General features: G+C 53.5%; 7 protein-coding genes across 7 annotated transcripts; 4 read left to right on the top strand and 3 right to left on the bottom strand.

The window, feature by feature from the left end:
* J4E87_001747 (uncharacterized protein) lies at positions 1 to 1,837 on the top strand (the record flags this gene model as incomplete). Its single annotated transcript, XM_049373388.1, has 2 exons — positions 1 to 1,355; positions 1,405 to 1,837. The coding sequence occupies 2 exons, from the start codon at positions 1 to 3 to the stop codon at positions 1,835 to 1,837; spliced, it is 1,788 nt and encodes a 595-aa protein (XP_049236758.1).
* Positions 1,838 to 1,920: 83 nt separating this feature from the next.
* Positions 1,921 to 3,171, bottom strand: J4E87_001746 (uncharacterized protein; the record flags this gene model as incomplete). The annotated part of the gene is made up of 2 exons (XM_049373387.1): positions 1,921 to 2,191; positions 2,384 to 3,171. 2 exons carry the CDS (start codon positions 3,169 to 3,171, stop codon positions 1,921 to 1,923), a joined length of 1,059 nt encoding a protein of 352 aa, XP_049236757.1.
* Positions 3,172 to 6,984: 3,813 nt separating this feature from the next.
* Positions 6,985 to 8,415, top strand: J4E87_001745 (uncharacterized protein; the record flags this gene model as incomplete). The annotated part of the gene is made up of 1 exon (XM_049373386.1): positions 6,985 to 8,415. One exon carries the CDS (start codon positions 6,985 to 6,987, stop codon positions 8,413 to 8,415), a length of 1,431 nt encoding a protein of 476 aa, XP_049236756.1.
* A 212-nt stretch (positions 8,416 to 8,627) lies between these two features.
* On the bottom strand, positions 8,628 to 11,521 carry J4E87_001744 (uncharacterized protein; the record flags this gene model as incomplete). Its single annotated transcript, XM_049373385.1, has 7 exons — positions 8,628 to 9,082; positions 9,131 to 9,285; positions 9,348 to 9,440; positions 9,497 to 10,283; positions 10,332 to 10,605; positions 10,653 to 11,195; positions 11,249 to 11,521. The coding sequence occupies 7 exons, from the start codon at positions 11,519 to 11,521 to the stop codon at positions 8,628 to 8,630; spliced, it is 2,580 nt and encodes an 859-aa protein (XP_049236755.1).
* Positions 11,522 to 13,101: 1,580 nt separating this feature from the next.
* J4E87_001743 (uncharacterized protein) lies at positions 13,102 to 14,116 on the bottom strand (the record flags this gene model as incomplete). Its single annotated transcript, XM_049373384.1, has 7 exons — positions 13,102 to 13,114; positions 13,164 to 13,430; positions 13,479 to 13,698; positions 13,747 to 13,775; positions 13,825 to 13,863; positions 13,918 to 13,943; positions 13,991 to 14,116. 7 exons carry the CDS (start codon positions 14,114 to 14,116, stop codon positions 13,102 to 13,104), a joined length of 720 nt encoding a protein of 239 aa, XP_049236754.1.
* Positions 14,117 to 14,390: 274 nt separating this feature from the next.
* Positions 14,391 to 16,448, top strand: GUF1 (Translation factor guf1 mitochondrial; the record flags this gene model as incomplete). The annotated part of the gene is made up of 1 exon (XM_049373383.1): positions 14,391 to 16,448. The coding sequence occupies one exon, from the start codon at positions 14,391 to 14,393 to the stop codon at positions 16,446 to 16,448; it is 2,058 nt and encodes a 685-aa protein (XP_049236753.1).
* Positions 16,449 to 17,573: 1,125 nt separating this feature from the next.
* On the top strand, positions 17,574 to 20,304 carry J4E87_001741 (uncharacterized protein; the record flags this gene model as incomplete). The annotated part of the gene is made up of 5 exons (XM_049373382.1): positions 17,574 to 17,647; positions 17,705 to 17,823; positions 17,905 to 18,093; positions 18,156 to 19,044; positions 19,098 to 20,304. The coding sequence occupies 5 exons, from the start codon at positions 17,574 to 17,576 to the stop codon at positions 20,302 to 20,304; spliced, it is 2,478 nt and encodes an 825-aa protein (XP_049236752.1).
* Positions 20,305 to 22,220: the final 1,916 nt, after the last annotated feature.

The raw sequence follows: 22,220 nt of genomic DNA, 5'->3' as shown, positions 1-22,220 counted from the left end.
ATGTCGCACAGCAACTTTACCCAAGACGCGGCCGCGGGAACGACACCAGGGACACACGCAAGGAACACCCCGCCGTCACCCAAGTCGTACACTTCAGACAAGTCCCGCGTAATCGAAGACGTCGAAATCGAAGAGGACCGCGCCTCCATATCGTCAGCGTCGACGCATTCCGATTCGATCAACTCGGCAGTAGATCAACGTCCGTCGATACATCATACATGGAGCAGGAATACAGGGCACTCGTGGCCTGGCGATAAGGAGGATGCGATCGCAACTGTCACAACGAACGCGACGCAAGACCCGCGCTTCGAAATCGACTTCGAGGATGGAGAAGATCCGGAGGACTGGCCCATGTTGAGGAAGGCTGTTGTCATCTTCTTCATGAGCTTTTCGACACTGGTCGTAGTTATGTACTCGACAAGTTATACAAGCGGCATACCGGGCATGATGGCAACATTTGGCATCCAGTCGAAGACGTTGGTCATCTTGGGGATAACAACCTACTTGTGTGGTCTGGCGATTGGATCACTGCTACTGGCACCGCTTAGTGAGATGTACGGCAGGAGGCCCGTCTACCTTATCGCTGTCGCATCCTTCACCATCCTCGTCATACCATGCGCTCTATCGAACAACCTAGCTCAGATCCTCGTCATGCGCTTCTTCGGTGCCATCGCGGGCGCGGCTATGATTTCCAATGCTCCAGGCACCGTCTCCGACATATCCAAGGAAGACTATCGCGCATTGGCTTTTTCGATATGGTCTCTAGGGCCAATGAACGGGCCTGTCTTCGGCCCTCTCGTTGGTGGCTTTGTCTTCCAAGCCCTCGGCTGGCGCTGGACGAACTGGGTCGTCATGATCGGCTCTGGCGCATCCTGGTTCATGGTCTTTCTGATCCCAGAAACATACAAACCAGCGATTCTCCGCGCCAAGTCAGCCAAGAAGCGCAAAGAAACGTCCGACCCACGATACTACTCTCGCTACGATGAGAAGAAGGCTTTCTGGCCTCTACTACGGGAGAACCTCTACCGGCCGCTTAGTATGGCGGTCAACGAACCGATTTGCATCTTCTGGGACGTATACATAGCATTGGTCTACGGAGTTTTGTATCTGTGCTTCGTTTCGTACCCCATCGTTTTCGGTGAGCTGCGAGGTTGGTCGCCTGGACTTGTTGGACTGGGTTATATGGGTATTGGCATTGGCGGTGTCATCACGATAGCATCGGAACCGCTGCTTCGTCGCATGATCAACAGTCATAAGAAGGACCCAGAGACTGGTAAGCCATACCCAGAGGCTATGGTCAGTGTGGTTGTCATCGCCGCGGTATTGGTTCCCGTGGGCGAGATGATCTTTGCTTGGTGTGTATCCCTCCCCATCTAGATGTCGTCTGTACTAACATGATTACAGGACATGCACTCCCAACGTCCACTGGATTTTCCCCCTCATCGCCGGCATCCCCTTCGGCGCCGGAAACTGCGGCGTCTTCATCTACGCATCAAACTACCTCGTTCACTCCTACGGCATCTACGCCGCGTCCGCTCTCGCTGGAAACGCCGTCCTACGATCCGCCATGGGTGGTGCTCTTCCCCTCGCAGGTCCAAAGATGTATCAAAGTCTTGGCCCACATTGGAGTGCTACAATGCTGTCGCTGATCGAGTTTGCGCTCATACCCATTCCGGTAGTCTTTTACCTCTATGGACATAAGATCCGGGAAAAGAGCGCCTTGATCAGGCAGATGAGGGAGGATAGGGAGAGAGTTGATGCGAAGAAGAGGAAAGCTGCTGAGAGGATGGAGAAGATGAGGGGTGGTGTGCTTGATGAGAAGAAGTTAGACGTTTGATAGACTTGCATGCATAAGGATCATTGATGCACCGAATTAGACTATTGTTCACGAAGATGCATTTGCACAGCTGGTGTGATGCCCTATGCTGTCTGACCAACCAGTTCAAGGTTGTGATCATCAAAGCAATCCTCGTCTACTCCACTAACAATACTCCACGTCTCGAATTCCTCTTGTTCTTCCTCCAGTATCACATATTCGTCTTGCCAGTGGTGTCCCCAGTCACTCAGATCGCTGTCCCAGCCCTGATCATACTCGTCCAGCTTCTCTTCTTCAACTCCCTCTCGCTGCATCCTCAAATCCTCATCCGGCTCCATCCTCCCCCTCAACTCCCCGCTAGCCCACTCAACAAGACTACACCTCTGCACCTCCCCCGGCGCCGGAACCTCCCACTCCGTGCCCACCCCAAACTCCGCACAAGCACACTCCCGATCCAAAGTGCACCAACACGAACACGTACAAGTCCCCCCACCCACCTCCGAGCATTCATATCCGCAGCCAAGGAACCAACACCCAGACAAGTTCCTATGCCACTGCCAGGTATACTCGCCCCACCACCAGAAGCCTGGTATCACGGGTAGAGCGGGTTCGTTGCGGCTACGGCAGCGTTGTTTGAGGATTTTAGGAAGTGTGAGAATGCAGGCTAGTGTGGCGTGGGCGCGGATCTCGGAGAGGGAGGTGGGGAGGGTTGTTTCGTGAGGTTTTGCGAAAGGCGCGGTAGGGATGGTGGCGCTGACGCGACCGGGTCGCCTGCCGTCGCGCATGGTGTGTGGGAGGATGATCAGCGGCGCGGGGCTCGTGGGTTCGCCGTAGATATGTATACGGCGTTCTTTGACGTGCCGCATCTCTGCGATGCGACGCCGAGCCCAGGTTCCAAAGTCCTCGCCTGTTATAATGTCCCCGGTGGCTGTGCCCTCGAAGATGTGGGCATTCTTGCCAAAGAGTTCGTAGGCTTCTATGTCGTCCATATGCTCCATGTCTACTTCATGCGCCCATCTGTCGTAGCAGTCGTCCTCCCATTCCTGAATGTCTGCCTGTTTGTACTCGTGCCGAAGCTGGTTCTCTCGTGCGAGGCGATATCGGTCGTTGCGACGACGCTTGTTGCCGCTGTAGATGCGCTCGGGGTATCTCTTCGATCGTTGGCGTACGCGACGGGCTGAGCGGAGGTCTCTGAACGGGTGGTCTGAAGTCCGGCCAGCGGCATTCATCGCAGGTTCGGAAGGAAGGGTAAGGAAGCCGAAGGGCAGGTCCTCGTGTGTTTCTGGCAACTCGCCCATACAGGCTGTGCACCAGTCGGCGGGATGGCCAGCCCATTCGAGCGTCTTCTGCTTCATCCTGACAGGTTCGAGGCGAAGGGCTCCTGGAGCGACTTGCAGACGGAAGGCCTAGCTGTGTAAGTTATTCAGAGGTTAGCCATCATTATAGCAGTCCCAAGTGACCATGAAGCCCCTTGGCTATGTCATCATGAGGCGTTCTACAATCTTCGCGGCTCAGCCCTCGCGCGATGGGCGAGGGCGCATGGCTGCGCAGAAGGGCGGAAGTCGACGGGAATGTTGCCGCAGGATCCAGCGACGACGTTGATCTATAATCAATGTGTGTTTGTAATCTTCCGTATTAGGCGCAGGCTTGCAAAGCACTTCTCTTGTACCAGATTATAGTGATTGTTCAGATGGGTGTGGAGAGGGACGGTGTGGTGACAAAGTTGGTGTTGGGCGCAGCTGCGTTCAGAAGGCGCGTGGTAACTTACTAGACACCCGCAATCGACGGCTTTTGTGGAGTTGCCTAATTCGGACCAATCGCGAAACAGCACACGGCCACAACCTCCAATGCCTCATCTCAATCTCAGATCCACTGATTTGATGAATGCGCTGTTAACATTCGCACACAATGCTGTTAATACCTGAACAACACCTTGTCGATATTGCTAATCCTGGTTGATCGGTGAAGTCTTCAGAGCACTTGTCAGATATATGTCTCAAATTGAGGGTGTATCTTCTTTGACGCTGAGTACAACTCGCATAATGCAAGCTTTTTCCGTAAACAGCCAACAAAGCTCTAATACACGTGAAACTCTTCAAGCTCAGGTTCGCTAGCCTGCAACTTCCTTGAGCACATATGACGCAGTCGCTCGCGAAACTTCGTTTGATTCGACCATTGAGGAGAAAACGCGATGCTCTTAATTTGAACGCCGTTCCTACCATCAGAACAGGGGCGGACAATTATCGGTATCTCGACACCTGGACATCGGATAATGAGATCACCTGGCTTGACATTTCGTCGACACTCGCCTATGCTGGCACGTCCGAGCGGTCCCGGGTTGGACCCCTGGAACAGTATTGTTGAGTCGTCTGCTAGAGCATTGCACACGGCGATATGGGTTCTGAGTAAATCAAGTTCTGTGGCCTTTGAAGTTCCCCAACTCGAGCCATCTCGCAAAAGGGATAAAAGCGCTGGGACCTCCTTGCGTCTGTGTCTGCATATGAAGCGTTCCCAACAGTCGAATTGAGCGAAAGTGCCGATGTGTCCATAGAATGGTAAATTCATGTTCGTTATCTCGAGAATCTGAAGCAGTCGTCCCAGATTGTGAATGTGTTTACGATATTCGGCCTGCTGGTATGTCGACTGAGTCTTGTAGAAGTCGAAGGTTGCAACGACTACGCCTTGTCGACGGCCATGGATTGATATCGCATGATCGCCCACCATAGAGATACGTATATTGCCTAGATTTTGGCGATCCTTGTCGTCTGCAACTTCACCAGGGGTGGCAAGAACTCGTGTCCGGTCAACATCACCAAAATCGCAATGTTTGCTGGTGCCGAACGGACACGAGCTCTTCTCACCGCTGGTGACGTGATTAGAGCGAATGAGTCTTTCGATATCACCCCATTTGTTCTCTCGGTATTCATTGGGCGTCCAATCCGGTACCCAAGACGGCTGCCCCTTCATGTTGTTCATTGCAGCGATCAGGACTAGATGGGGTGACCCTGTTATCTGGACTAGAAGCCGAGAGAACGAAAAGTAGATCGCTTCCTTGGATTCTCCATAATCTACCTGGGGAAGAGGATGCCGGGTGCGACGTTGCAAGATAGCCCAAAGGCCAAAGGCCATGTCTTTGGACACTGCAGCATCTCGGGTGTAAACACCGTCAATGAGATCGTTCACGTTGGTTTGGCGTTCTCCATTGCGGTACAAAACGCGCGGGGATGATAATAAGACCAGGCGTACCATCATCACGAGAATGATGAAGACGGCTGTCAACGAAACGGCCAGAATTACTTTGCGCTCATGAGGATCGGAACCAAGCAAGGCGGACCAGAGCAGGAAAACGAGTAATAACCCGAGGAAGTAGAAAGTTGCTCGATCGGTTAGGCGGTGAAGTCGACACATGCGTCTCGAAAATTCTGCATAGACTTCCAAAGAGGAGTCGCGCGCAGGATCTGAAGTTGTGCACTCCGGATTCATGTCTTGCCTACTCATAGCAACTCTCTTCCAAGGGCACATGTAAGACCCGAGACGAGGGCTCGCAGTAGCCAAAAAGACCAGACTGATTGCGAATCTGTCCCAGCAGATATGAGTGCTGCCGCAAACTATAATCGGGTTGGAGGCGAGAAGGATCTCTTGGTAGGTCCAGAGTCTACTGATCCAAGTCCGCTGTAGCAGATCCAAAAGGTCCGCTTCGGTTGCGTATTTTGTTTCTCTGTTGAACAATCGCAGTATGTAAGGACTCAGCGGGCCTCGCCATGTTCCGACAGAATCTTCTCAAGTCAGCGTAGATACGAGTTCGAGGTTATGACGCTTACCATGAAACACGAAAGGGTGCCTTGTCAAGCTCCAACGTGCTATAGTAGCAGAAAAGGCTGCGAGAAATGGGCGCCCATAATCAGCTCCGGGGGTTTTGGTATCACCACCCAACGCCTGGAAGTAGTCCAAGAAGCCAGCGGTTTCCATATATTCAATTGCGCGATCGGTTTTCTCGTTACCTTCGCCGAGCCACACGTACACAGTTGCTGCTCGCGAGTATACATCTCCCATCAGCGGAATCTGGTGTTCCTTTTCCTTCGTGTTCTTCTGGTCGATGCAGATCGCATCAATCCATATCGTAAAAGCGCCAAATCGCGTGCGTAGGTGCTGTAGCGCTGAATAGCCATTGACAGAGACGACGATGTCCACGCCGTTGCATGTAATAGTTCGATTGTCTTTCGGTGAGCCCCAGACGTAAGAGATGGCGGTAAAGTCGGGAGAGGTCTCTAGATCCACGATGCGGAGATGACCGACTACAGCGGCTGCTTCAGTCGACGCTCCATCGACATCGAGAACGCGTATGCACTTCGAGCTTGGAGGTATAGGTAACGAATGGTATGGCGCTGCGGCGGAGCCATGGGCCATGACAATTGATGCCTATCAACAAAGCATAATAAACCTCGGGTTCTGCGAAAAGGATAGATACGGCGGAGAGACGCGCTGCAACATGTCTATTAACGGTGTAGACCACAACACATGCAGGGGCAGCCAAGGAAACGTGGCTTGAGCGAAACTGTATTGTTGACTATTTCAGGTTGGCTTCGGTTCACGATGCTATCAAGGAGGCTATTGGGGGCCGGCCCGCATGATTGTATGGCTTCGCAAATGCTGTCTCTCAAATAAGGGACTTCGGGATGCCGTAGGTAGATTTGAGTAGGTACACATCGCCCCCAAGTCCATGGACGATTCCAGGGGCGTTGGTGCAGGAAATGAAGACGGTGCTTGAGCTTAGCTGGGTGCATATCTCCGAAGCGCCCAGGGCTGCCAGCCTACCAGCCACCCGCAGCCGCAGCCGCTCCTTTCACCACCTGTGCAGCCTTTCCACGGCAACAGCAGAAGATGACCGCGAGGAAACAGCCGTCGCGATAGATTACGAGTGTCGCACCTGGCTCGAGCGGCTCACGCGACGTTCGAATCGAAGCAATGTGTGTCTTGCGCAGTGCTGCGACATCTGCCGAAGAATGATCGACTCGGCTTCGCGATGACGTAATGTTCGCCTTGCACTGATTGATGATGCCAACACGCCCGTGAGATGCATTCCCGCCCGCCTACTCCAATATATCTTTTATATATCCAATCTGAAGAAACAAGACCAGTGGAGTTTGGAATATTGGGATTTGTTCACCATGGCCTCAAACACCTCGTCCACAGTCCCCCTCTGGATCGACAACAAGCCCATCCACACGCAAACCACCATTCCCGTGACCCAAGCCAGCACCTCCAAAACCATCCACCACGCCTCCTCCGCCTCCACCACCGAAGCAACCCAAGCAGCCATCTCTTCCTTCTCCGCTTTCAAATCCTGGCGCTCCACCTCCCACACCACCCGTCGCAATCTCCTCCAAAGCGTAGCCACCTACTACGACACCCACGCCCCCTCTCTCATCGCCACGCAAATCGCCGAAACCTCCTGCACAGAAGCCTGGGCGCGTACAAACGTCAATCTATCCATCTCGTACCTCAACGAAATCGCCGCGCAGATAAGCAGCGTGACCGGCGTTATCCCCCCGACTGAGAAACCCAACACCCAGGGTTTTGTGTTTAAAGAGCCGATCGGACCAATCCTATGTATTGCGCCCTGGAATGCCGCACTCGTGTTAGCAACGAGAGGGATAGCAAGTGCCATAGCAGTTGGCTGCACCGTAGTCTTCAAAGCGAGTGAACTCTGTCCCCAAACGCACGGACTCATCACGCAAGCTTTCGCCGAGAGCGGGTGTCCAGATGGCGTGTTGAACCAGGTGCAATGTGGGCGGGAAGATGCGGCTGAAGTGACCGAGACGTTGATAGCGCATGATGCGATTCGTAAGATTGAATTCATCGGTAGTGCGGAGGTGGGGAAGAAGATCATGGGCATCGCGGCCAAGTATCTCAAACCGGTTCTGATGGAACTAGGCGGGAAGTGTCCGGCGATTGTGCTTGAAGATGCGAATCTGGAGGAGGCAGCAAAGCAGTGCGGGATGGGGGCTGTGTTGAATCATGGGCAGATTTGCTTTAGTACTGAGAGGATTATTGTGATGGAGGCGGTGGCGGAGAGGTTTAAGACGTTGCTTGTGGAGGCTATGAAAGGGGTGGAAGGACCGGCTGGGTCCGCGGTGTCTGAGGGTATTAAGAAGCATGCTGCGGATGTTATAAGGGATGCGCAAGAGAAGGGCGATGAGGTGCTTGTTGGTGGGGTTGAGGCTACTTCTCCTGGGGGTGGGCTTGCGCTCAAACCTACGATCATCGTCAATCCCTCGCCTTCATCCCGTATCCTCGACGAAGAGACGTTCGGTCCTTCCGCTTCGCTTTACGTCGTTTCTTCAGATGAAGAAGCCGTCGCGTTGGCGAATCGCTCAGCATATGGTCTCAACGCTACGGTTTGGACGCGCGATATGGCTCGTTTCATGAAGATGTCGCGGGAACTGGAATATGGTCAAGTTCATGCCAACAGCATTTCAGTGTACACATCGCCTACTGGAAGTCAAGGCGGCGTCAAAGGAAGTGGGTTTGGGCGACAGAATGGACAGTGGGGACTAGACGAGTTTGTTGTCGAGAAGTTTGTCACTTGGTGTGGGTGAAGTGGGAGGCCTTGACATTACTCAAGAAAGACCACGCATTCAGGAACACGCAAAGGTTAATTTTACTGTTTTATTGTTTCAGGTGATGACCACGTCGTACTCTCATATACGGAAAAGTCCAACACACCCCAAGTATTAGTACCAATAGGCAGATTATTATTTCCTTCCATCCTTCCCCCTCAACCCAGAACGTGGACAAACACCAATGGCCCTTACCAGGTAAAAGTCATCAACTGGGGGTTGAGCACAATTGGCAACAAAAAGTGGAAGACGACCACGGTGCCCATAGGCCAAACGGCAATGAGCTCCTTGATCCTCCAATCCTCTTGTAGAGCAAAAGCCATGGTAATCATGATCGCAGTCATGCCAATGCAGAACATGAAGCTCCACTTGAACTTCCTCAGCACCCTGCTGATGGCGACGAAGAAACTGACTTGTTCGGTTTCCTTGGAAGTGGAACCCCACTCAAGAGGCCAGCTGACGAAATGCGCGAGGAGAGCTTGCGAGACGTGTAGAGAGATGCCGCCGAGGAAGATGCTGAGGAGAGGGATCCATTTGATGTTTGTCCAGAGGCCGCCGAAAAAGGAACCCTCGCCGATGCGGTAGCGGAGGACGGCGAGAGCGATGTTACCGAGGACACTGAAGACGATGATGATGGCGAAATAGACTGATGGGTGTTAGTGATGCGCGAGACGAACAATAACGTGATGCTTACCGCGGAAGGAGTTGATGTAGTAATGGTCTAGCCATCCGTTGAAGAAACCGATTAAGAAGTAATTGAGCATGGTGAGAGCCCATGAGCAGCCGAGAGCGTAGTAGGTACCGATGTAAGCCATGATGGTGACTTTAGATGCGAGAGGCATGTTGGAACTGATATCATCGAGTTAGTTGACGGACAGATAAGGCGACACGATCTTTGAAGATCTACTTACAAAATAAAGGTGCGGAAGAGCTTGGTGAAAGGACCTCGGGTAAACCAGTAGATCAAGGGGTTGAAGATGAGTTCATTGCAGCCATATGCATACCTAGAGAATGTGAGTTAGCAGTCGTAAGAGAGAGACGTTGAAAAGGGCAAGCATACTTCTCCCATCGGGCAAGCTCGTCATATACGGTAAGCGATACACCCTCCTTGAAGCCATCACCCTGGTATGAGGCCAATCGAATGATGTAACCAGCACTCTGCAGCCGCAGACTCATATCGAAATCCTCAGACACCGTCTCCTCGGACCAAAATTTGTCGAACGTGTGGCCGTCTTCTGTGACCTCGTAAGCCACCTTCTGAAGTGCCTCCCATCTCAGGATAGCGTTGTGGCCGACAAAAGGCGCGACGTCTCCACCAGCGACAGCAAATCGAATCATGGTGTAGATCATGTTGGTGAAGAAAGTGATGCCGTTTTCGAAGAAGCTGTTGGTGACGTTCATGACTCCGGAAGAGTACTGTAGGATGGCCACTTCCTGACCCTGCTCCATTTCGCTGACGGCTTCGAGCAGGCAGTCCTTAGGCACACGGGTGTCGGAATCGACGAGGAGAATGTGATCGCCAATGCGGATGTTACCATCAACCCAAGCCCTGCCGTCGTGTTCAGCCCTGACGGATTCCAAGACTTCCCTGTAGAGGTCATTCTCGTCCAACTGGCTCCAGTTCTCTCCACGTTCATGTTGTGCCATGGCCTCTTCAACCCTGCAGCTGATTCTTAGGGCGTAGTTCATGTTGGATGCCTTCTTGAATTTTCCGGGGCGGACGAAGACAAACGGATCCGGTCCGTGCTCGCCCTTGGGATCATGCCTTGGGCGCGCCACCCAGCCAATGCCATGCTCGTCGTAAAATTCCTGGCGCTCCCTGGATTCCTCGGCTCCGAGAACCTGCACTAGGAAATGTCAGTGGGGCTTACATTACGCACTGGCGCAGCACTTACTTCCGTCGTCGTTGACGAAGATATTGGCACTTCCTCCCTGAAGCTCGTAGGTAGAGATGGCTTGCTTGAGCGACCGAATGGTGGGCTCAATGACACTGCGTAAACCCTCCTTGTAAACGGGCATCTGGATGGTTACATGTGGAAGCGGGCCGTTAAAGGTATCACAGTTGAGGCGCCTGGGGGCTTTGCCGGAGTAGTAGCGGCTGTTCTCTTTCATCTGATCGGTGGGGCCAATGATTTGGGCAAAGTTACCGACCAGAGCTTGGAAGAAGAACTAGTATAGTCAGAAGCGGAATCATAGAGTGCAGACATATGGCTTACCAATGATAGCCAGACTTGCGCGGGCAAGCAAATGAGGAAGAGCAGACGAAGCCAGTGCTTTGGGGCTTGGAACTCTTCGATCGCGATCTGCCTGTACCCGGATCCGATCGCTACCGTCAGGAGAAGAATGGACATTCCGCAGTAGGCAGCTTGCCACATCTTCATGTCTCGGGCCTCCTCACCATTGGCTTCTCTAGAATCGCGCGAGTCGTCGTAATCTTCCATGTCGTTTGCGGGGTTCTTCCCTGACTTCTCCAACTCCAAGTCGTGCGCATCATAGCCGTATTCAGCTCCACACATCATCCTCATCATACAATTGATGATGAACTCAGCGCGTTCGAGCGTCAACTTTGGGTCATCCTGCCACACTACCAGCATGCCTCGTGAGGCGATGAAAGCAGCGGACTGACCCCTCTGACAGTGTGGCAAAGCTTCAAAATCGGGAACGATTTGCAAGCGAAGGCCGCTCTGGATTTGCACATACTGGGTATTGCATCGCTCAAGAATGTACTGGATGGCCCTGGTGTTGACGGTCATAGCGCACTGCAAAGTATTAGTGACAATGCCGTGCGGGTGTTTGGCGTTGTTAGACTTACTCGGACGTTCAACTCGGTAACAGCTTCAATGAGACCTGTACCGTCGGTACGAAGCGCATCGGGAGCGCAGGAATAGCGTCCCCTTGACTTCTTCATGAAGACACCTTCGCCAGCTGATCCAAAGGTCCATACCCGCTCCTCCTGCTTGGTGTGGAGCCAGTTGGCCAGGAGCTCAGCCTTGACGTCGACAAGAGCATCTGTGCGCACGGTACTGTCGCTGCCGTGGATGCTGGGAGCCCCGCCGGAATGAGCGCTAGCTGGGCCAAGCTGCATAGGTGTGAAGCTAGCCGGTGACTCGTCGCCAGCTCGGGGTGTTGGCGCCAGAGGATTTTGGGGGGGAAGTTCCTCGCTCCCAGGAGTGTCGTTATGCGGTCGAGAGACATTGTCTCCTTTTCTGAAAATGCCGGGTAACCTCATTTCTGCGTCTTCTCATATGAAGCCAGGGTGGAGAAGGTTTGTGCGATGTGCGTCTGAACGACGAAGAACAAAGGTGCACACGGATGTTAGGTAACGACTGAGAAGAAGGTAACACCAAGCGGGCAGCGAGGTGAAGAGATACTCAGCCTGATATTTAAAAAGTGCACACTTTTTCTAGGTGTACGTGCGGTGGGAGAAGTACCCACACTACTATAAGCGATTACCAGCAGCCACAACTGCACGAGTTCAGTATGAAAACAGTGTAGTGTGGCGATAGGCAATTGGTACTGGTACGCCTAACCTGTATTGAAGTTGTCTTGGGTGAGCCATGCAGGATAAGGTGGACTTGGAGCTTCATGGTGCCACGGAACCCCAGATAAAAGTAGTCTTGTTGGGTCGTGGTGGAAATCGCGTCTGTGCTCTGTTACATGAGCGCTACCGCATGCTCTTTCTTGCCTCCACAGCCAGTAGATACAACACTCGGACATGTAACGAGGTTGCTCATGGAGATAAGATGCGCTATCATCAGTGACATTGGAACCGTACCAACTTGAGAGTGTTTGTAGCTTTGGGGCTGTTTTAGCCAATGGCTCGGCAGTGTGTACAAGTGCCAGATACCCCTAAGCCCTGTGAATATGTCGGAACTGCCTGGCAGATCGTTTAGGAAAGACGCGACAGCGTTTCTGTGTGTGTGTGAGATGACGCGATGCTGAACATAGCTTGTGGGTAACGATACGCGAACGGGAGGTCCGCGCATCCAAAAGAAAATCCCATCTTCTTACATGAAATATGGTCTTGGGAGGCCAGGCGTCCTTTGTGTTGCCACTGAGGTGGGGCGCCTATAGCTTAACAGCGGGCCAGCTTTGCGCGCTTTAGACCACGCGCATCGAGAAAACCGTAAAGCCCGTCATTGCTACGCAACAATCGTGTCTTATTACCAAGATTACCGCAGACCTAGACGATTAGACAAAGTGAGGTTGGAAAGATCAACGGTTCTTTAGCGAGGACCCACGCGTGACGAATCCGCGTCGCTGCGTTCGCATTGCCAACGATGTCGCACCACCGATACAAGCATGGACCGAAAGAGAACGAAAAGAGATTGTGTACGAGCCTGTAAAGCCATAGCGACCACAAGATCACCGCCTCGCCACAAAGATTGCGACGGGCCCAGCAGCGCCAGAAGAGCTCTGGTCTTTGGCCCAGACACGTGACCCTTAACGGATACGTTTACTGCTGGACAAAATGGAAGACAGTTGCATGATTTTCATTGGTGTGTGAACTCCGTCGCGTAGAAGACTTTGGAAAATGCCGCAAGTTTAGTCATCGAATCCTGGAATATGGTGCGACCCACGTACTCCATGCGCCTGGGCGAAAAGTCGACAAGATGTAAAATTGAAAAGGAAATGGGGAGTTTGGGATCTCAAACACGGCGGATTTTAATCGGCAAGTCTAGAGAATTAGTATATCGCTTCCACAAGCAGTGCATGAAGTCACTCACCTGTAGCTCACTAGTGTGTCCACACGATGGTTGCTTGTGCTGAAGCTGCGCAGCTGCACCTTCTCCCCATTCTTGATCTCCTTGGCGTCACTGTCACCCCACTCGAGAGGCACTTCAGAGTCCGCGTCGGCATAGACAAGAACGTTGAAGGTACAGTTTCCGTCCAGCATTGGTAGGAAAGTCACGGAGGCGGTGATCTGCCTGAAGACAGACTGGATCTCGGCCTGGATTTCAGCTTCGGTCTTGTCTTCTGATGCTTCGCTGGCACTGGGAGTTGTCAGCATGTGTTCAAGATGGCTGGCCTTTTTCGCTCACTCTGGAACGGAGTTCTCTTGGTCTGCCGTCTTTTTGGAAGATTTTGCCTTGGCGCTCTTTCCGTAGATTTGTACGTCGAATTGCCAGCGTTCAACATGCTCTCCAGTCTCTTTGCTCGTGATGACGATGACAAGCTTTGAGATCTTGCCCCCGTACATCCACTCCTTCAGCTGGCCCATGATCTTCTTGATGTAGGCCTTGACTTGGTCATCGGCAGTCACTGGGAAGGTTAGAGTGTGGCTGATGGCAGGACTGGCAGGTTACGTACCCATCATAGTCAAACCATATTTCTTCACGCTGCATCTCGTTAATGGCTGGTTGGGGTCGAGGTGTAGTACAGGCTTACGCGGTGAAGTCCTCGGCGGGGTACACGCCTCTTTGGAATCTGAGCAGAGTAAGTCACTTAAGTCATAGGCTACAATGCGCTCATCATGCTTACAGAATGGTGTTTACGGAATACTCGAACTAATTGGGGTAAGCGTAGGATGCGTTGCTTGGCCTGACCGACTTACAAACTCATTGACGAGTTTAGAAGAGCCCTTGAGCGCAAGCTTGTGCACCTTGGAGGAATCGCTCTTTGAGGACTTTGATTCGCCCTTTGAAGATTTGGACTTGGAAGAGGTCTTGGGTTGAGACATTGCGGTGATAGCGCGTCGTGAAGGTTGGCGGTGTGTTGTTTACGGGGTTTGTTGATAGGGTAACTGCGACCAGCGTGACCCGGCGGAACAGGAAGCAACGAGACAGCGCAGCAAGACTGTTCAAAGAGGGCGCAATCAACGACAGAGTGTCTCCGAAGATCAGAGTTAGGCCTAGTATGCTTGCGGGGTACTGGAGATGTTCACGGGTCGGATGGGAGGTCTGGTAGTGGGTCGGGGTGCAGATGCAGGAACCGCCCGTCGCCGATAAGATAAGATGGATCAAAAAAGTCGTCGACACCACCGCCCGAGCGACGAGCAGGCAGGCACGGATCCGACCTCATGCCCACTCATGCGATCATGCGTGCGAACTGCGAGCAGCCTTCTGCACGGCTGGCGGACGCCCTCGGCCCGCTGCAATGGCTTCCCGCGCACCTCACGCCTGCTTGAGCGCCTGCCGCCCCTCGCCAGAAACTATGCGCAGGCCTTCCGCCCCCAGTCAGAGCTCGAAAAGCGCATCGCCGACATCCCCATCGACCGCTACCGCAATTTCTGCATCGTCGCCCACGTCGACCATGGCAAGTCGACCCTCTCGGACCGCCTGCTGGAGATCACGGGCACCATCCAGCCCGGCGGCCAGAAGCAGTTCCTCGACAAGCTCGACGTGGAGAGGGAGCGCGGCATCACCGTCAAGGCACAGACATGCAGCATGATATACAACCACGAGGGACAGGACTACCTGCTGCATCTGGTGGACACGCCCGGCCACGTCGACTTCCGAGCCGAGGTGTCGCGGAGTTATGCGAGCTGTGGAGGGGCCCTGCTGCTCGTGGACGCCAGCCAGGGCGTGCAGGCGCAGACAGTCGCCAACTTCTACCTCGCCTTCGCCCAGGGCCTCACGCTGGTCCCCGTGCTGAACAAGGTCGACCTCCCCCACGCCGACTCGCCGCGGGTGCTTGAGCAGATGCACGAAACCTTCGAGCTCGACCCCAAAGACGCCGTACTCGTCTCAGCCAAGACCGGCCTCAACGTCGCGGCCCTCCTTCCTACCGTTGTCGACAAGATACCCGCCCCAGTCGGCGATCTGAAGAAGCCTCTCCGCATGCTCCTCGTCGATTCGTGGTACGATGTATACAAGGGCGTCATCCTGCTGGTGCGCATCTTCGACGGGCAGGTGCGGCCTGGGGACACCATACGCTCCTTCGCAACTAAGTTGAAGTACATTGTGGGCGAGGTTGGCATTATGTACCCCGACCAGACCCCGCAAACGGTGCTCAAGGCTGGGCAGGTGGGCTACATCTACTTCAACCCTGGCATGAAGCGCTCGCAAGAGGCCAAGGTCGGCGACACCTACACCACCATTGGATCTGAGAAGCTGGTAGAGCCCTACCCAGGCTTCGAGGAGCCCAAGAGCATGGTCTTCGTCTCCGCATTCCCCACAGACCAGGACCTCCACGAGCATCTCGAAGACAGCATCCAGCAGATCATCCTCAACGACCGCAGCGTTACATTGCAGAAGGAGTCGTCCGATGCTTTGGGGGCTGGCTGGCGCTTGGGCTTCTTGGGCACACTGCACTGCTCCGTCTTTGAGGACCGCTTGCGTCAGGAACACGGTGCCAACATCATCATTACACCGCCCTCAGTACCCTTCAAAGTCATCTGGAAAGACGGCACCGAGTCCATCATCACCAACCCCAATGAGTTCCCCGATCAAGACCAAGCGCATTTCAGAGTGCAGGAGGTCCATGAGCCCTACGTATCTGCAACCATCACAATGCCTGACGAATATCTTGGTGAGGTCATCAAGCTTTGCGAGGCCAATCGCGGCGAGCAGAAAGAGCTTACCTTCTTCACCGCCACCCAAGTCATTCTCAAGTACGACATCCCGCTGTCGCATCTTGTTGATGATTTCTTCGGCAAACTCAAAGGCTCCACCAAAGGTTACGCCTCTCTTGACTACGAAGACGCAGGCTTCCGCAGGTCGTCCATCATCAAGCTCAACCTACTTGTCAACGGCTCCCCAGTCGATGCCGTGTCACGCGTCCTGCACACATCGCAAGTTGATAGGGTGGGCCGCATATGGGTCGAAAAGTTCAAGGAGCATGTCGAGCGACAAATGTTTGAGGTCATCATACAGGCTGCAGCCGGCAGGAGAATCGTGGCGCGAGCTACCATCAAGCCGTACCGCAAGGATGTCCTCGCCAAGCTCCATGCTAGTGATCTCAGCAGACGGCGCAAGCTCCTCGAGAAGCAGAAGGAGGGCAGGAAGAAGCTGAGGTCGGTAGGGAGTGTCGTTATCGAGCAGGAAGCGTTCCAGAAGTTCTTGGCCAAATAGAAAAATCAATCGTCTTATCCGCTCTTCATCACGTACCCCAGCGCTAAACCCCCGGGTGCGAACACACGGCAGAACTCGCCGTTGGCCAAGCCCGTCCGCTCGTTCGTTAGGACGGCATGTCCGATAATTCTCAACCGTGTGCATAAGTCGCGATAGTATAATACTAGACATGCATCGCCATTCAGCGCCATGACATTGAGCCTGCAACAGGCCCCGATTCTCCCTCCCGTTCCCCTATCAACCTTGGAAGCGTTGATTCGCTGGTCATCCCATCCGATATCACCCAACAATAGCAACAATACAACGGTTCACCGCGCTCAGCCGTTTCGGCTAGTAACGAGTCATCTCGATGCCGAACAACTGGTGGTCTGCGAAGTCCGTGCAGTGTCTCAACGTGCTCGATCTTTCAGCTGATCAGCGCTAACAGGTCGATGACATCAGCCAGCCATCGAGATCGCGCGTGTCGGCCTTTTCCAAGAACCACTCGGCTTGCGTTACAGCTCGCGTACCTGACAGCAACGATCTCTAGTGCGGCTTGGATCTGTGGCTAAGCCGTCTCCAGCTTGGTGTCGCGATACTCGACCGTGGGTTGCATAATGCTTCGGACGGTACGCTTGGGGAAGTGCGCCGACATGACGTTTGCCCGAGGGCCAACTTTTCTACGTGTCGGAACCGAGAGAGACATTGGCAGGGCGTCAACAGCCTTTGTTCAAGCACAATTAAACCTACGAAGCGAACCTTTTCAGATCCAGCTGATACTGGGATATTTACACTTCGAGTGACAGGTCGTGGGCTGTATCTTGATGTCTAGCGGCATGTAGCGCATCTTGACAACGCTCGCTAATCTCTGCAGAGCCTAGCCGACCATGTTGACATCAAGGATGCCATGAACCTCCGAACGGCACGCTTGCGACGATCCTGCGGGCATGACGTTAGGCTGATGGCCAGACCAGGACGCCTGGACGGGCGGGCAACATGGGCAAATCTCAAATCTAAGAGACGTGCCGCTGCGGGCTGCAATACCTGCGTTGGTATGAGTTTGGGTTGTTCCTCGCACTTGACAGCCCGCAGGACGGTCTTTTCAATCTCCTGCTCCCCTGCGTGACTTGTCGAGGCTTCATCAAGATGGCGAGATTCTTGGGCCTCAGAGGTCGCAGTCTAGCGAGCGCCATTAGCATCACGTGTGGGCTTTGCTTTTTGTGAGTTACCCCATCCGTGTGTGTCGCGTAGATTATTCAAGGACTAATCTGTCAAAGATGTTTCGGCTATGCCCAGGGTGTTATGGGCGGTCTCTTGACTGTCCAGCAGTTCTTGGACAGATTCCCTCAGGTTGACATTGTCAATCAGAGTTCGTTCCACAATGCGTGGGTCACAGGTACGTCGAACCAAGTCTTATGGGCGCATCAAGGCCTCAGATTGGTACTGGAGCATGCAGGGTCCTGACTGACATCAATAGGTCTTACGGTCGGGACATGGCATCTGGGCTGTATCGTCTCAGCCATCGCGACAATCTTCGTTGGTGACCTGCTTGGACGTCGGCGCACACTCATCCTTGGTCTTACCTTCTGGGTGATTGGTGAAATCATTCAGACGTCTTCCTACAGCTTTCCGCAGTTCATCGTCGGTCGCGCGATCGCTGGTTTCGGTAAGCTCTTTCACATCTTGTAGGACAGAACTCCGGACACGAAGACTGACGCTGCGACATAGGCAATGGCTTCACCACTTCCACCGCCCCCGCATACCAGGCAGAATGCGTCAAGTCGCATCGCAAAGGAACCATTCTTATGATCAGCGCAGGAGCGTTTGTCTCCGCCGGTATCGCGCTCTCGTACTGGTTCGTCTTCGGCTTCGCATACCTCACTAGTTCGTCGGCATCATGGCGCGTCCCTATCGCTCTACAGATCATGTTCGCGCTCCCCGCCATCGCAATGCTCTTCGTGCTTCCCGAATCGCCGCGATGGCTCATCCTTACTGGACGGGAACAAGAGGCGCTCACTGTGCTCGCAGCGCTGAACGATGATGAGCCCGACAGTTTCGAGACGAAAGACGAGTTCCTACAAATCAAGGACGCCATCTTGATCATGGCACAAGGGTCGAGCGCTGGCCTGTTCTCAAACAGGGAGCGCAGAGGTTTCCACCGTGTTGTGTTGGCGTACTTCGTGCAAGTCTTCCAACAGGGCACTGGTATTAACCTGGTCTTGCAGTATCTCTCGTGGATCTTCTTGACACGCATGTCCTTCGAGGGGTGGTTGGCTCGTCTTCTGGCATCCTGCTCAGCGACTGTCTACTTCCTTGCCTCGTTCATCGTCGTTGTCGGTATTGATCGCTTCTGGGGCCGTCGCTCACTGATGATGTTTGGTGCTTCGGGCATGTCAGTGTGCATGGTACTGATTACTATCCTACAGTACCTATGGTCCGAGCACAATATGCAGGCTGGAAGGATCGCCAGCACTGTGTTCTTGTTCATCTTCTCCGTCTTCTTCGCTATTGGATGGCAGGGTATGGCTTGGTTGTACCAGGTCGAAATCGTGCCACTTCGGATTCGTGGGCCTGCTAACGGTCTTTCGACGAGTGCCAACTGGTTGCTCAACTTCGTGTAAGTCACAATCCGGGTCCATCGCATTAGCTGCGCGACTAACATTGAAACAGCATTGTCTTCATCACCCCGATCGCATTCCAGCGCATTTCCTACCGTACATGGATCATCTTCGCCGTCACAAACTTCGCCATTATCCCCTTGGTCTACTTTTTCTACCCTGAAACCGCCTTCCGCTCGCTCGAGGAGGTCGATGTCATCTTTCAGCTTGCGCATGATGCGCCCGGCAACCCTTGGCTCACCGCCGTTGGCTTTTCTCAAAGCGAGCCTCTCTGGTTCGGAAAGAAGGACCCGGAGAAGCGACTCAACTTCAACTACGGAAACAGCTCGTGGCACAAGAGACTCGTCGAAAGCGTCCTCAGTCGTGACAGTGGCAGCGGAAGCAACACGAACAGCGGCCACACCGAGAAGCGACCCTGGAGTAATGGCGAAAGTCCAGACTCTGGCGAGACAGCCGCACCTACCATCCCTCGCGGGCGAAAGCGATCAGAAGAGTCACCCGTTGACCCTCGCCTGTACCTTTCTCCACCATCAAGCCCGACAACGACCATGACGACTACCATCACCAGCACAAACCGCCCACGACGCAAGCTCCAGAAGCGCAACAGCAGCGCCAGCAGCTTAGCGAGTCGCGCGAGCCGCTCCCAACCGCCACCACCCGTCTTTGGTCTCTACAACCGATCTGCGGAAACGCATCAACCAACCATGCCACACCACCGCCACACACGCAGCACCTCAACAGACTCCCTCCACTCCGTGCGCCCAGAATGGTGGACAGAAAATCTTACACCCGCGCCCGTCTCCACGCGCAGCAGATCTTCAAGCAGACCAGGTAGCGCAATAGAGGCAACAGAGACCCGCGGCCGACCGGCATCCCGCGTCTCCACAAGAAGCATATCGAACAACGCGCTTAACCGCTTCGTGAATTCTGATCTACTCACTCAAGAACAGCAGCAACGACAGCAACCTCGGAGAGCGGCATCTCATTCGTCGCTCCATGAACAATTTGCTGACCATGGCTTCGAGCCCGTGGTTGGTAGAGACAGCGTTGACTACCCCGGTATGCTCGGCGGCGAAGAACGCGGTAGAGGAAGAAGCGGTGTTGTGAGGACGGAGAGCGAGCGGGAGACGTACCTCCCCGATGGTGTGTATGAGGTTGTTGAGGGGAGAGTGAGGCAACTTAGTGCTGGGCCCGTAAGACCAGAGAGCGTGGGGAGTTCGAGGAGGTACTCGGCCAGGGACGCTGGGTATGCACGATAAGAGGCGATCTGGTGACCTGCTACAACTATCTCGGTTTGTCTTGTGGTATTGGACCATCAATAATTTCTTTTGTAACCTTCGGCTACTAGCTATTGAAACACGCCTTGTAATAAATACATAACAACCTTATCGTGTAATCATTGATGGCAACTGGTAATTTTCACAATCACTTGAAGAGTGTATCATCTTGGTGGGAAGGTGTGGATTTCATTTACTTCGTTAAGTTTGTGTACTCGTAATCTCTTCATCAACAGGAGGTCTTTGACCTTGGTTCAAGATAAGGATGATTTGAAGAGGTTTGAACGAGTGTGGTGAAAAGTCAGTTGGGGGGAAAGAGTAAGTATGCCAGGATACCTGATGTTTGCAAGAATTCTTCGTCATCGGTGCCAAGAAGATGAGCGTGCGGGTTTTGTGACTGAGCGGTTTCTACGGGCGGGTGGTGCTCGTGTGATCGAAGACCAGTCATGCTTATACAGTCTGAACTTTCATCCGAAGCGCATTTCGATAGCGTAGGCACTGGTCGCAGTTCTTCTGTACGAAGCCTTGAGCACCGCATGTCGTGCAGTCGGGTCCGCGATGACTATCCTCAAGTCAGCAATCTCGACTGTCATTATGCCTCTCGATTGAGAGTGCATGTATAGACTGTACCCTTGGGGACGCCCTTTACATAGGGGACAGGTGGACGTAATCACGGCTTGAGGATGGTCTGAAAAGCACGACGGTGGGCTCAGACTAGCCGCTGAGATCTGATTGGGGCTGTATGGCATTGTAGTCGACATCGTGGAGTGCGACGAATGTTCGAATATTTTGCGTGAAGTTATTTGAGGTAGCAATGAGATGTAAAGTTGAGCCAGTAGAGTTTGATGAAGCAGATCGATGCGGCGAAACGACCATTGAAACGAGGCATCGTGACTTGGTGTCTGTTATATACGGTTGCAATGAGATCGTATCTGCTTCGATGCCGTGTCGACAATGTGCATGCTTACTATTCGTCATAGTCTTTGGCGAACATTGCAACAGCCTGTCGCGCTGGCACTCGCGCGACGTTTCAGGAAACTAGATAAGAGAAGCTGCGTGACTATCGTCAAAGCGAATGGTTGTTGGGAGCGTAAGATGCTGTAGTCGTCATTTCTGGGGTTGCACTCACCGGCCTTGGAGGGAGCCTGGTCTATCGTGATCGTGATGAAGAAATGCCAGGGGTGAGCCAGTAGACACGCGTCGGATAGCAGGCTCTTGTTCCGCCAATCATACTCGTGCCTTCGACGCATCTGAGGTGACCATCGCTGCGTTGTAACAGTAGCCTCAACCCAAGCTAAGGTTGAACTCAAACCGGTGAATGCAAGTTCAATAATCTGCCGCACCGATCATGTGCCGGCATGTTCTCTCGTCTATGGCGGCGTGTGGTTCCTAGATATCGTAAACGACTTGAGTAATGCCTGCATACCAACCTTCCCGATCCAGCGGTGAGTACGCGGAACAGTCTCCCCCCTGACCCAGCAGGACGTTGACGGACCGGTCCCTGGACACGTAGTGTACGTCTCATATCTTCACGTTCCACGAACGCCCAGGTACTGATCGCATTCCCGATAAGCAGATGAAGCGACACATCCTTAGTGCGGTAGTCGTTCCGTCTACCAGGAAATGCCGCAGACGGCAATCAGAACTACGCTAAGTTTCACCGCTTCTTTTCTTTTGCGATCCAATCAGCACCTGGGTGCTCTGATATATCTTTGAAGACAGCGCCGTTGCGTCAGAAGGTCGCAAGTGTCAACACTGTTCCACAGCTAATGCTGTGGCCGACTCGTTGGGTTGTGGAATACGCATCAGGGAGTCCGCACTAAGTTCGTGAAAACTAGACAACCACGTCTTCCCTCATCGGAAGATGACCGAGTCGTCACAGTCATGAGACTAGTCGG

Source organism: Alternaria ethzedia (genome assembly GCF_023757985.1).
Source record: "Alternaria ethzedia strain BMP 0044 chromosome Unknown scaffold_3, whole genome shotgun sequence".
Classification (NCBI taxonomy): Eukaryota; Fungi; Ascomycota; class Dothideomycetes; order Pleosporales; family Pleosporaceae; genus Alternaria; species Alternaria ethzedia.
The sequence above is the reverse complement of the archived record's forward strand: the minus strand, read 5'-3'. Positions and strand labels throughout refer to the sequence as shown.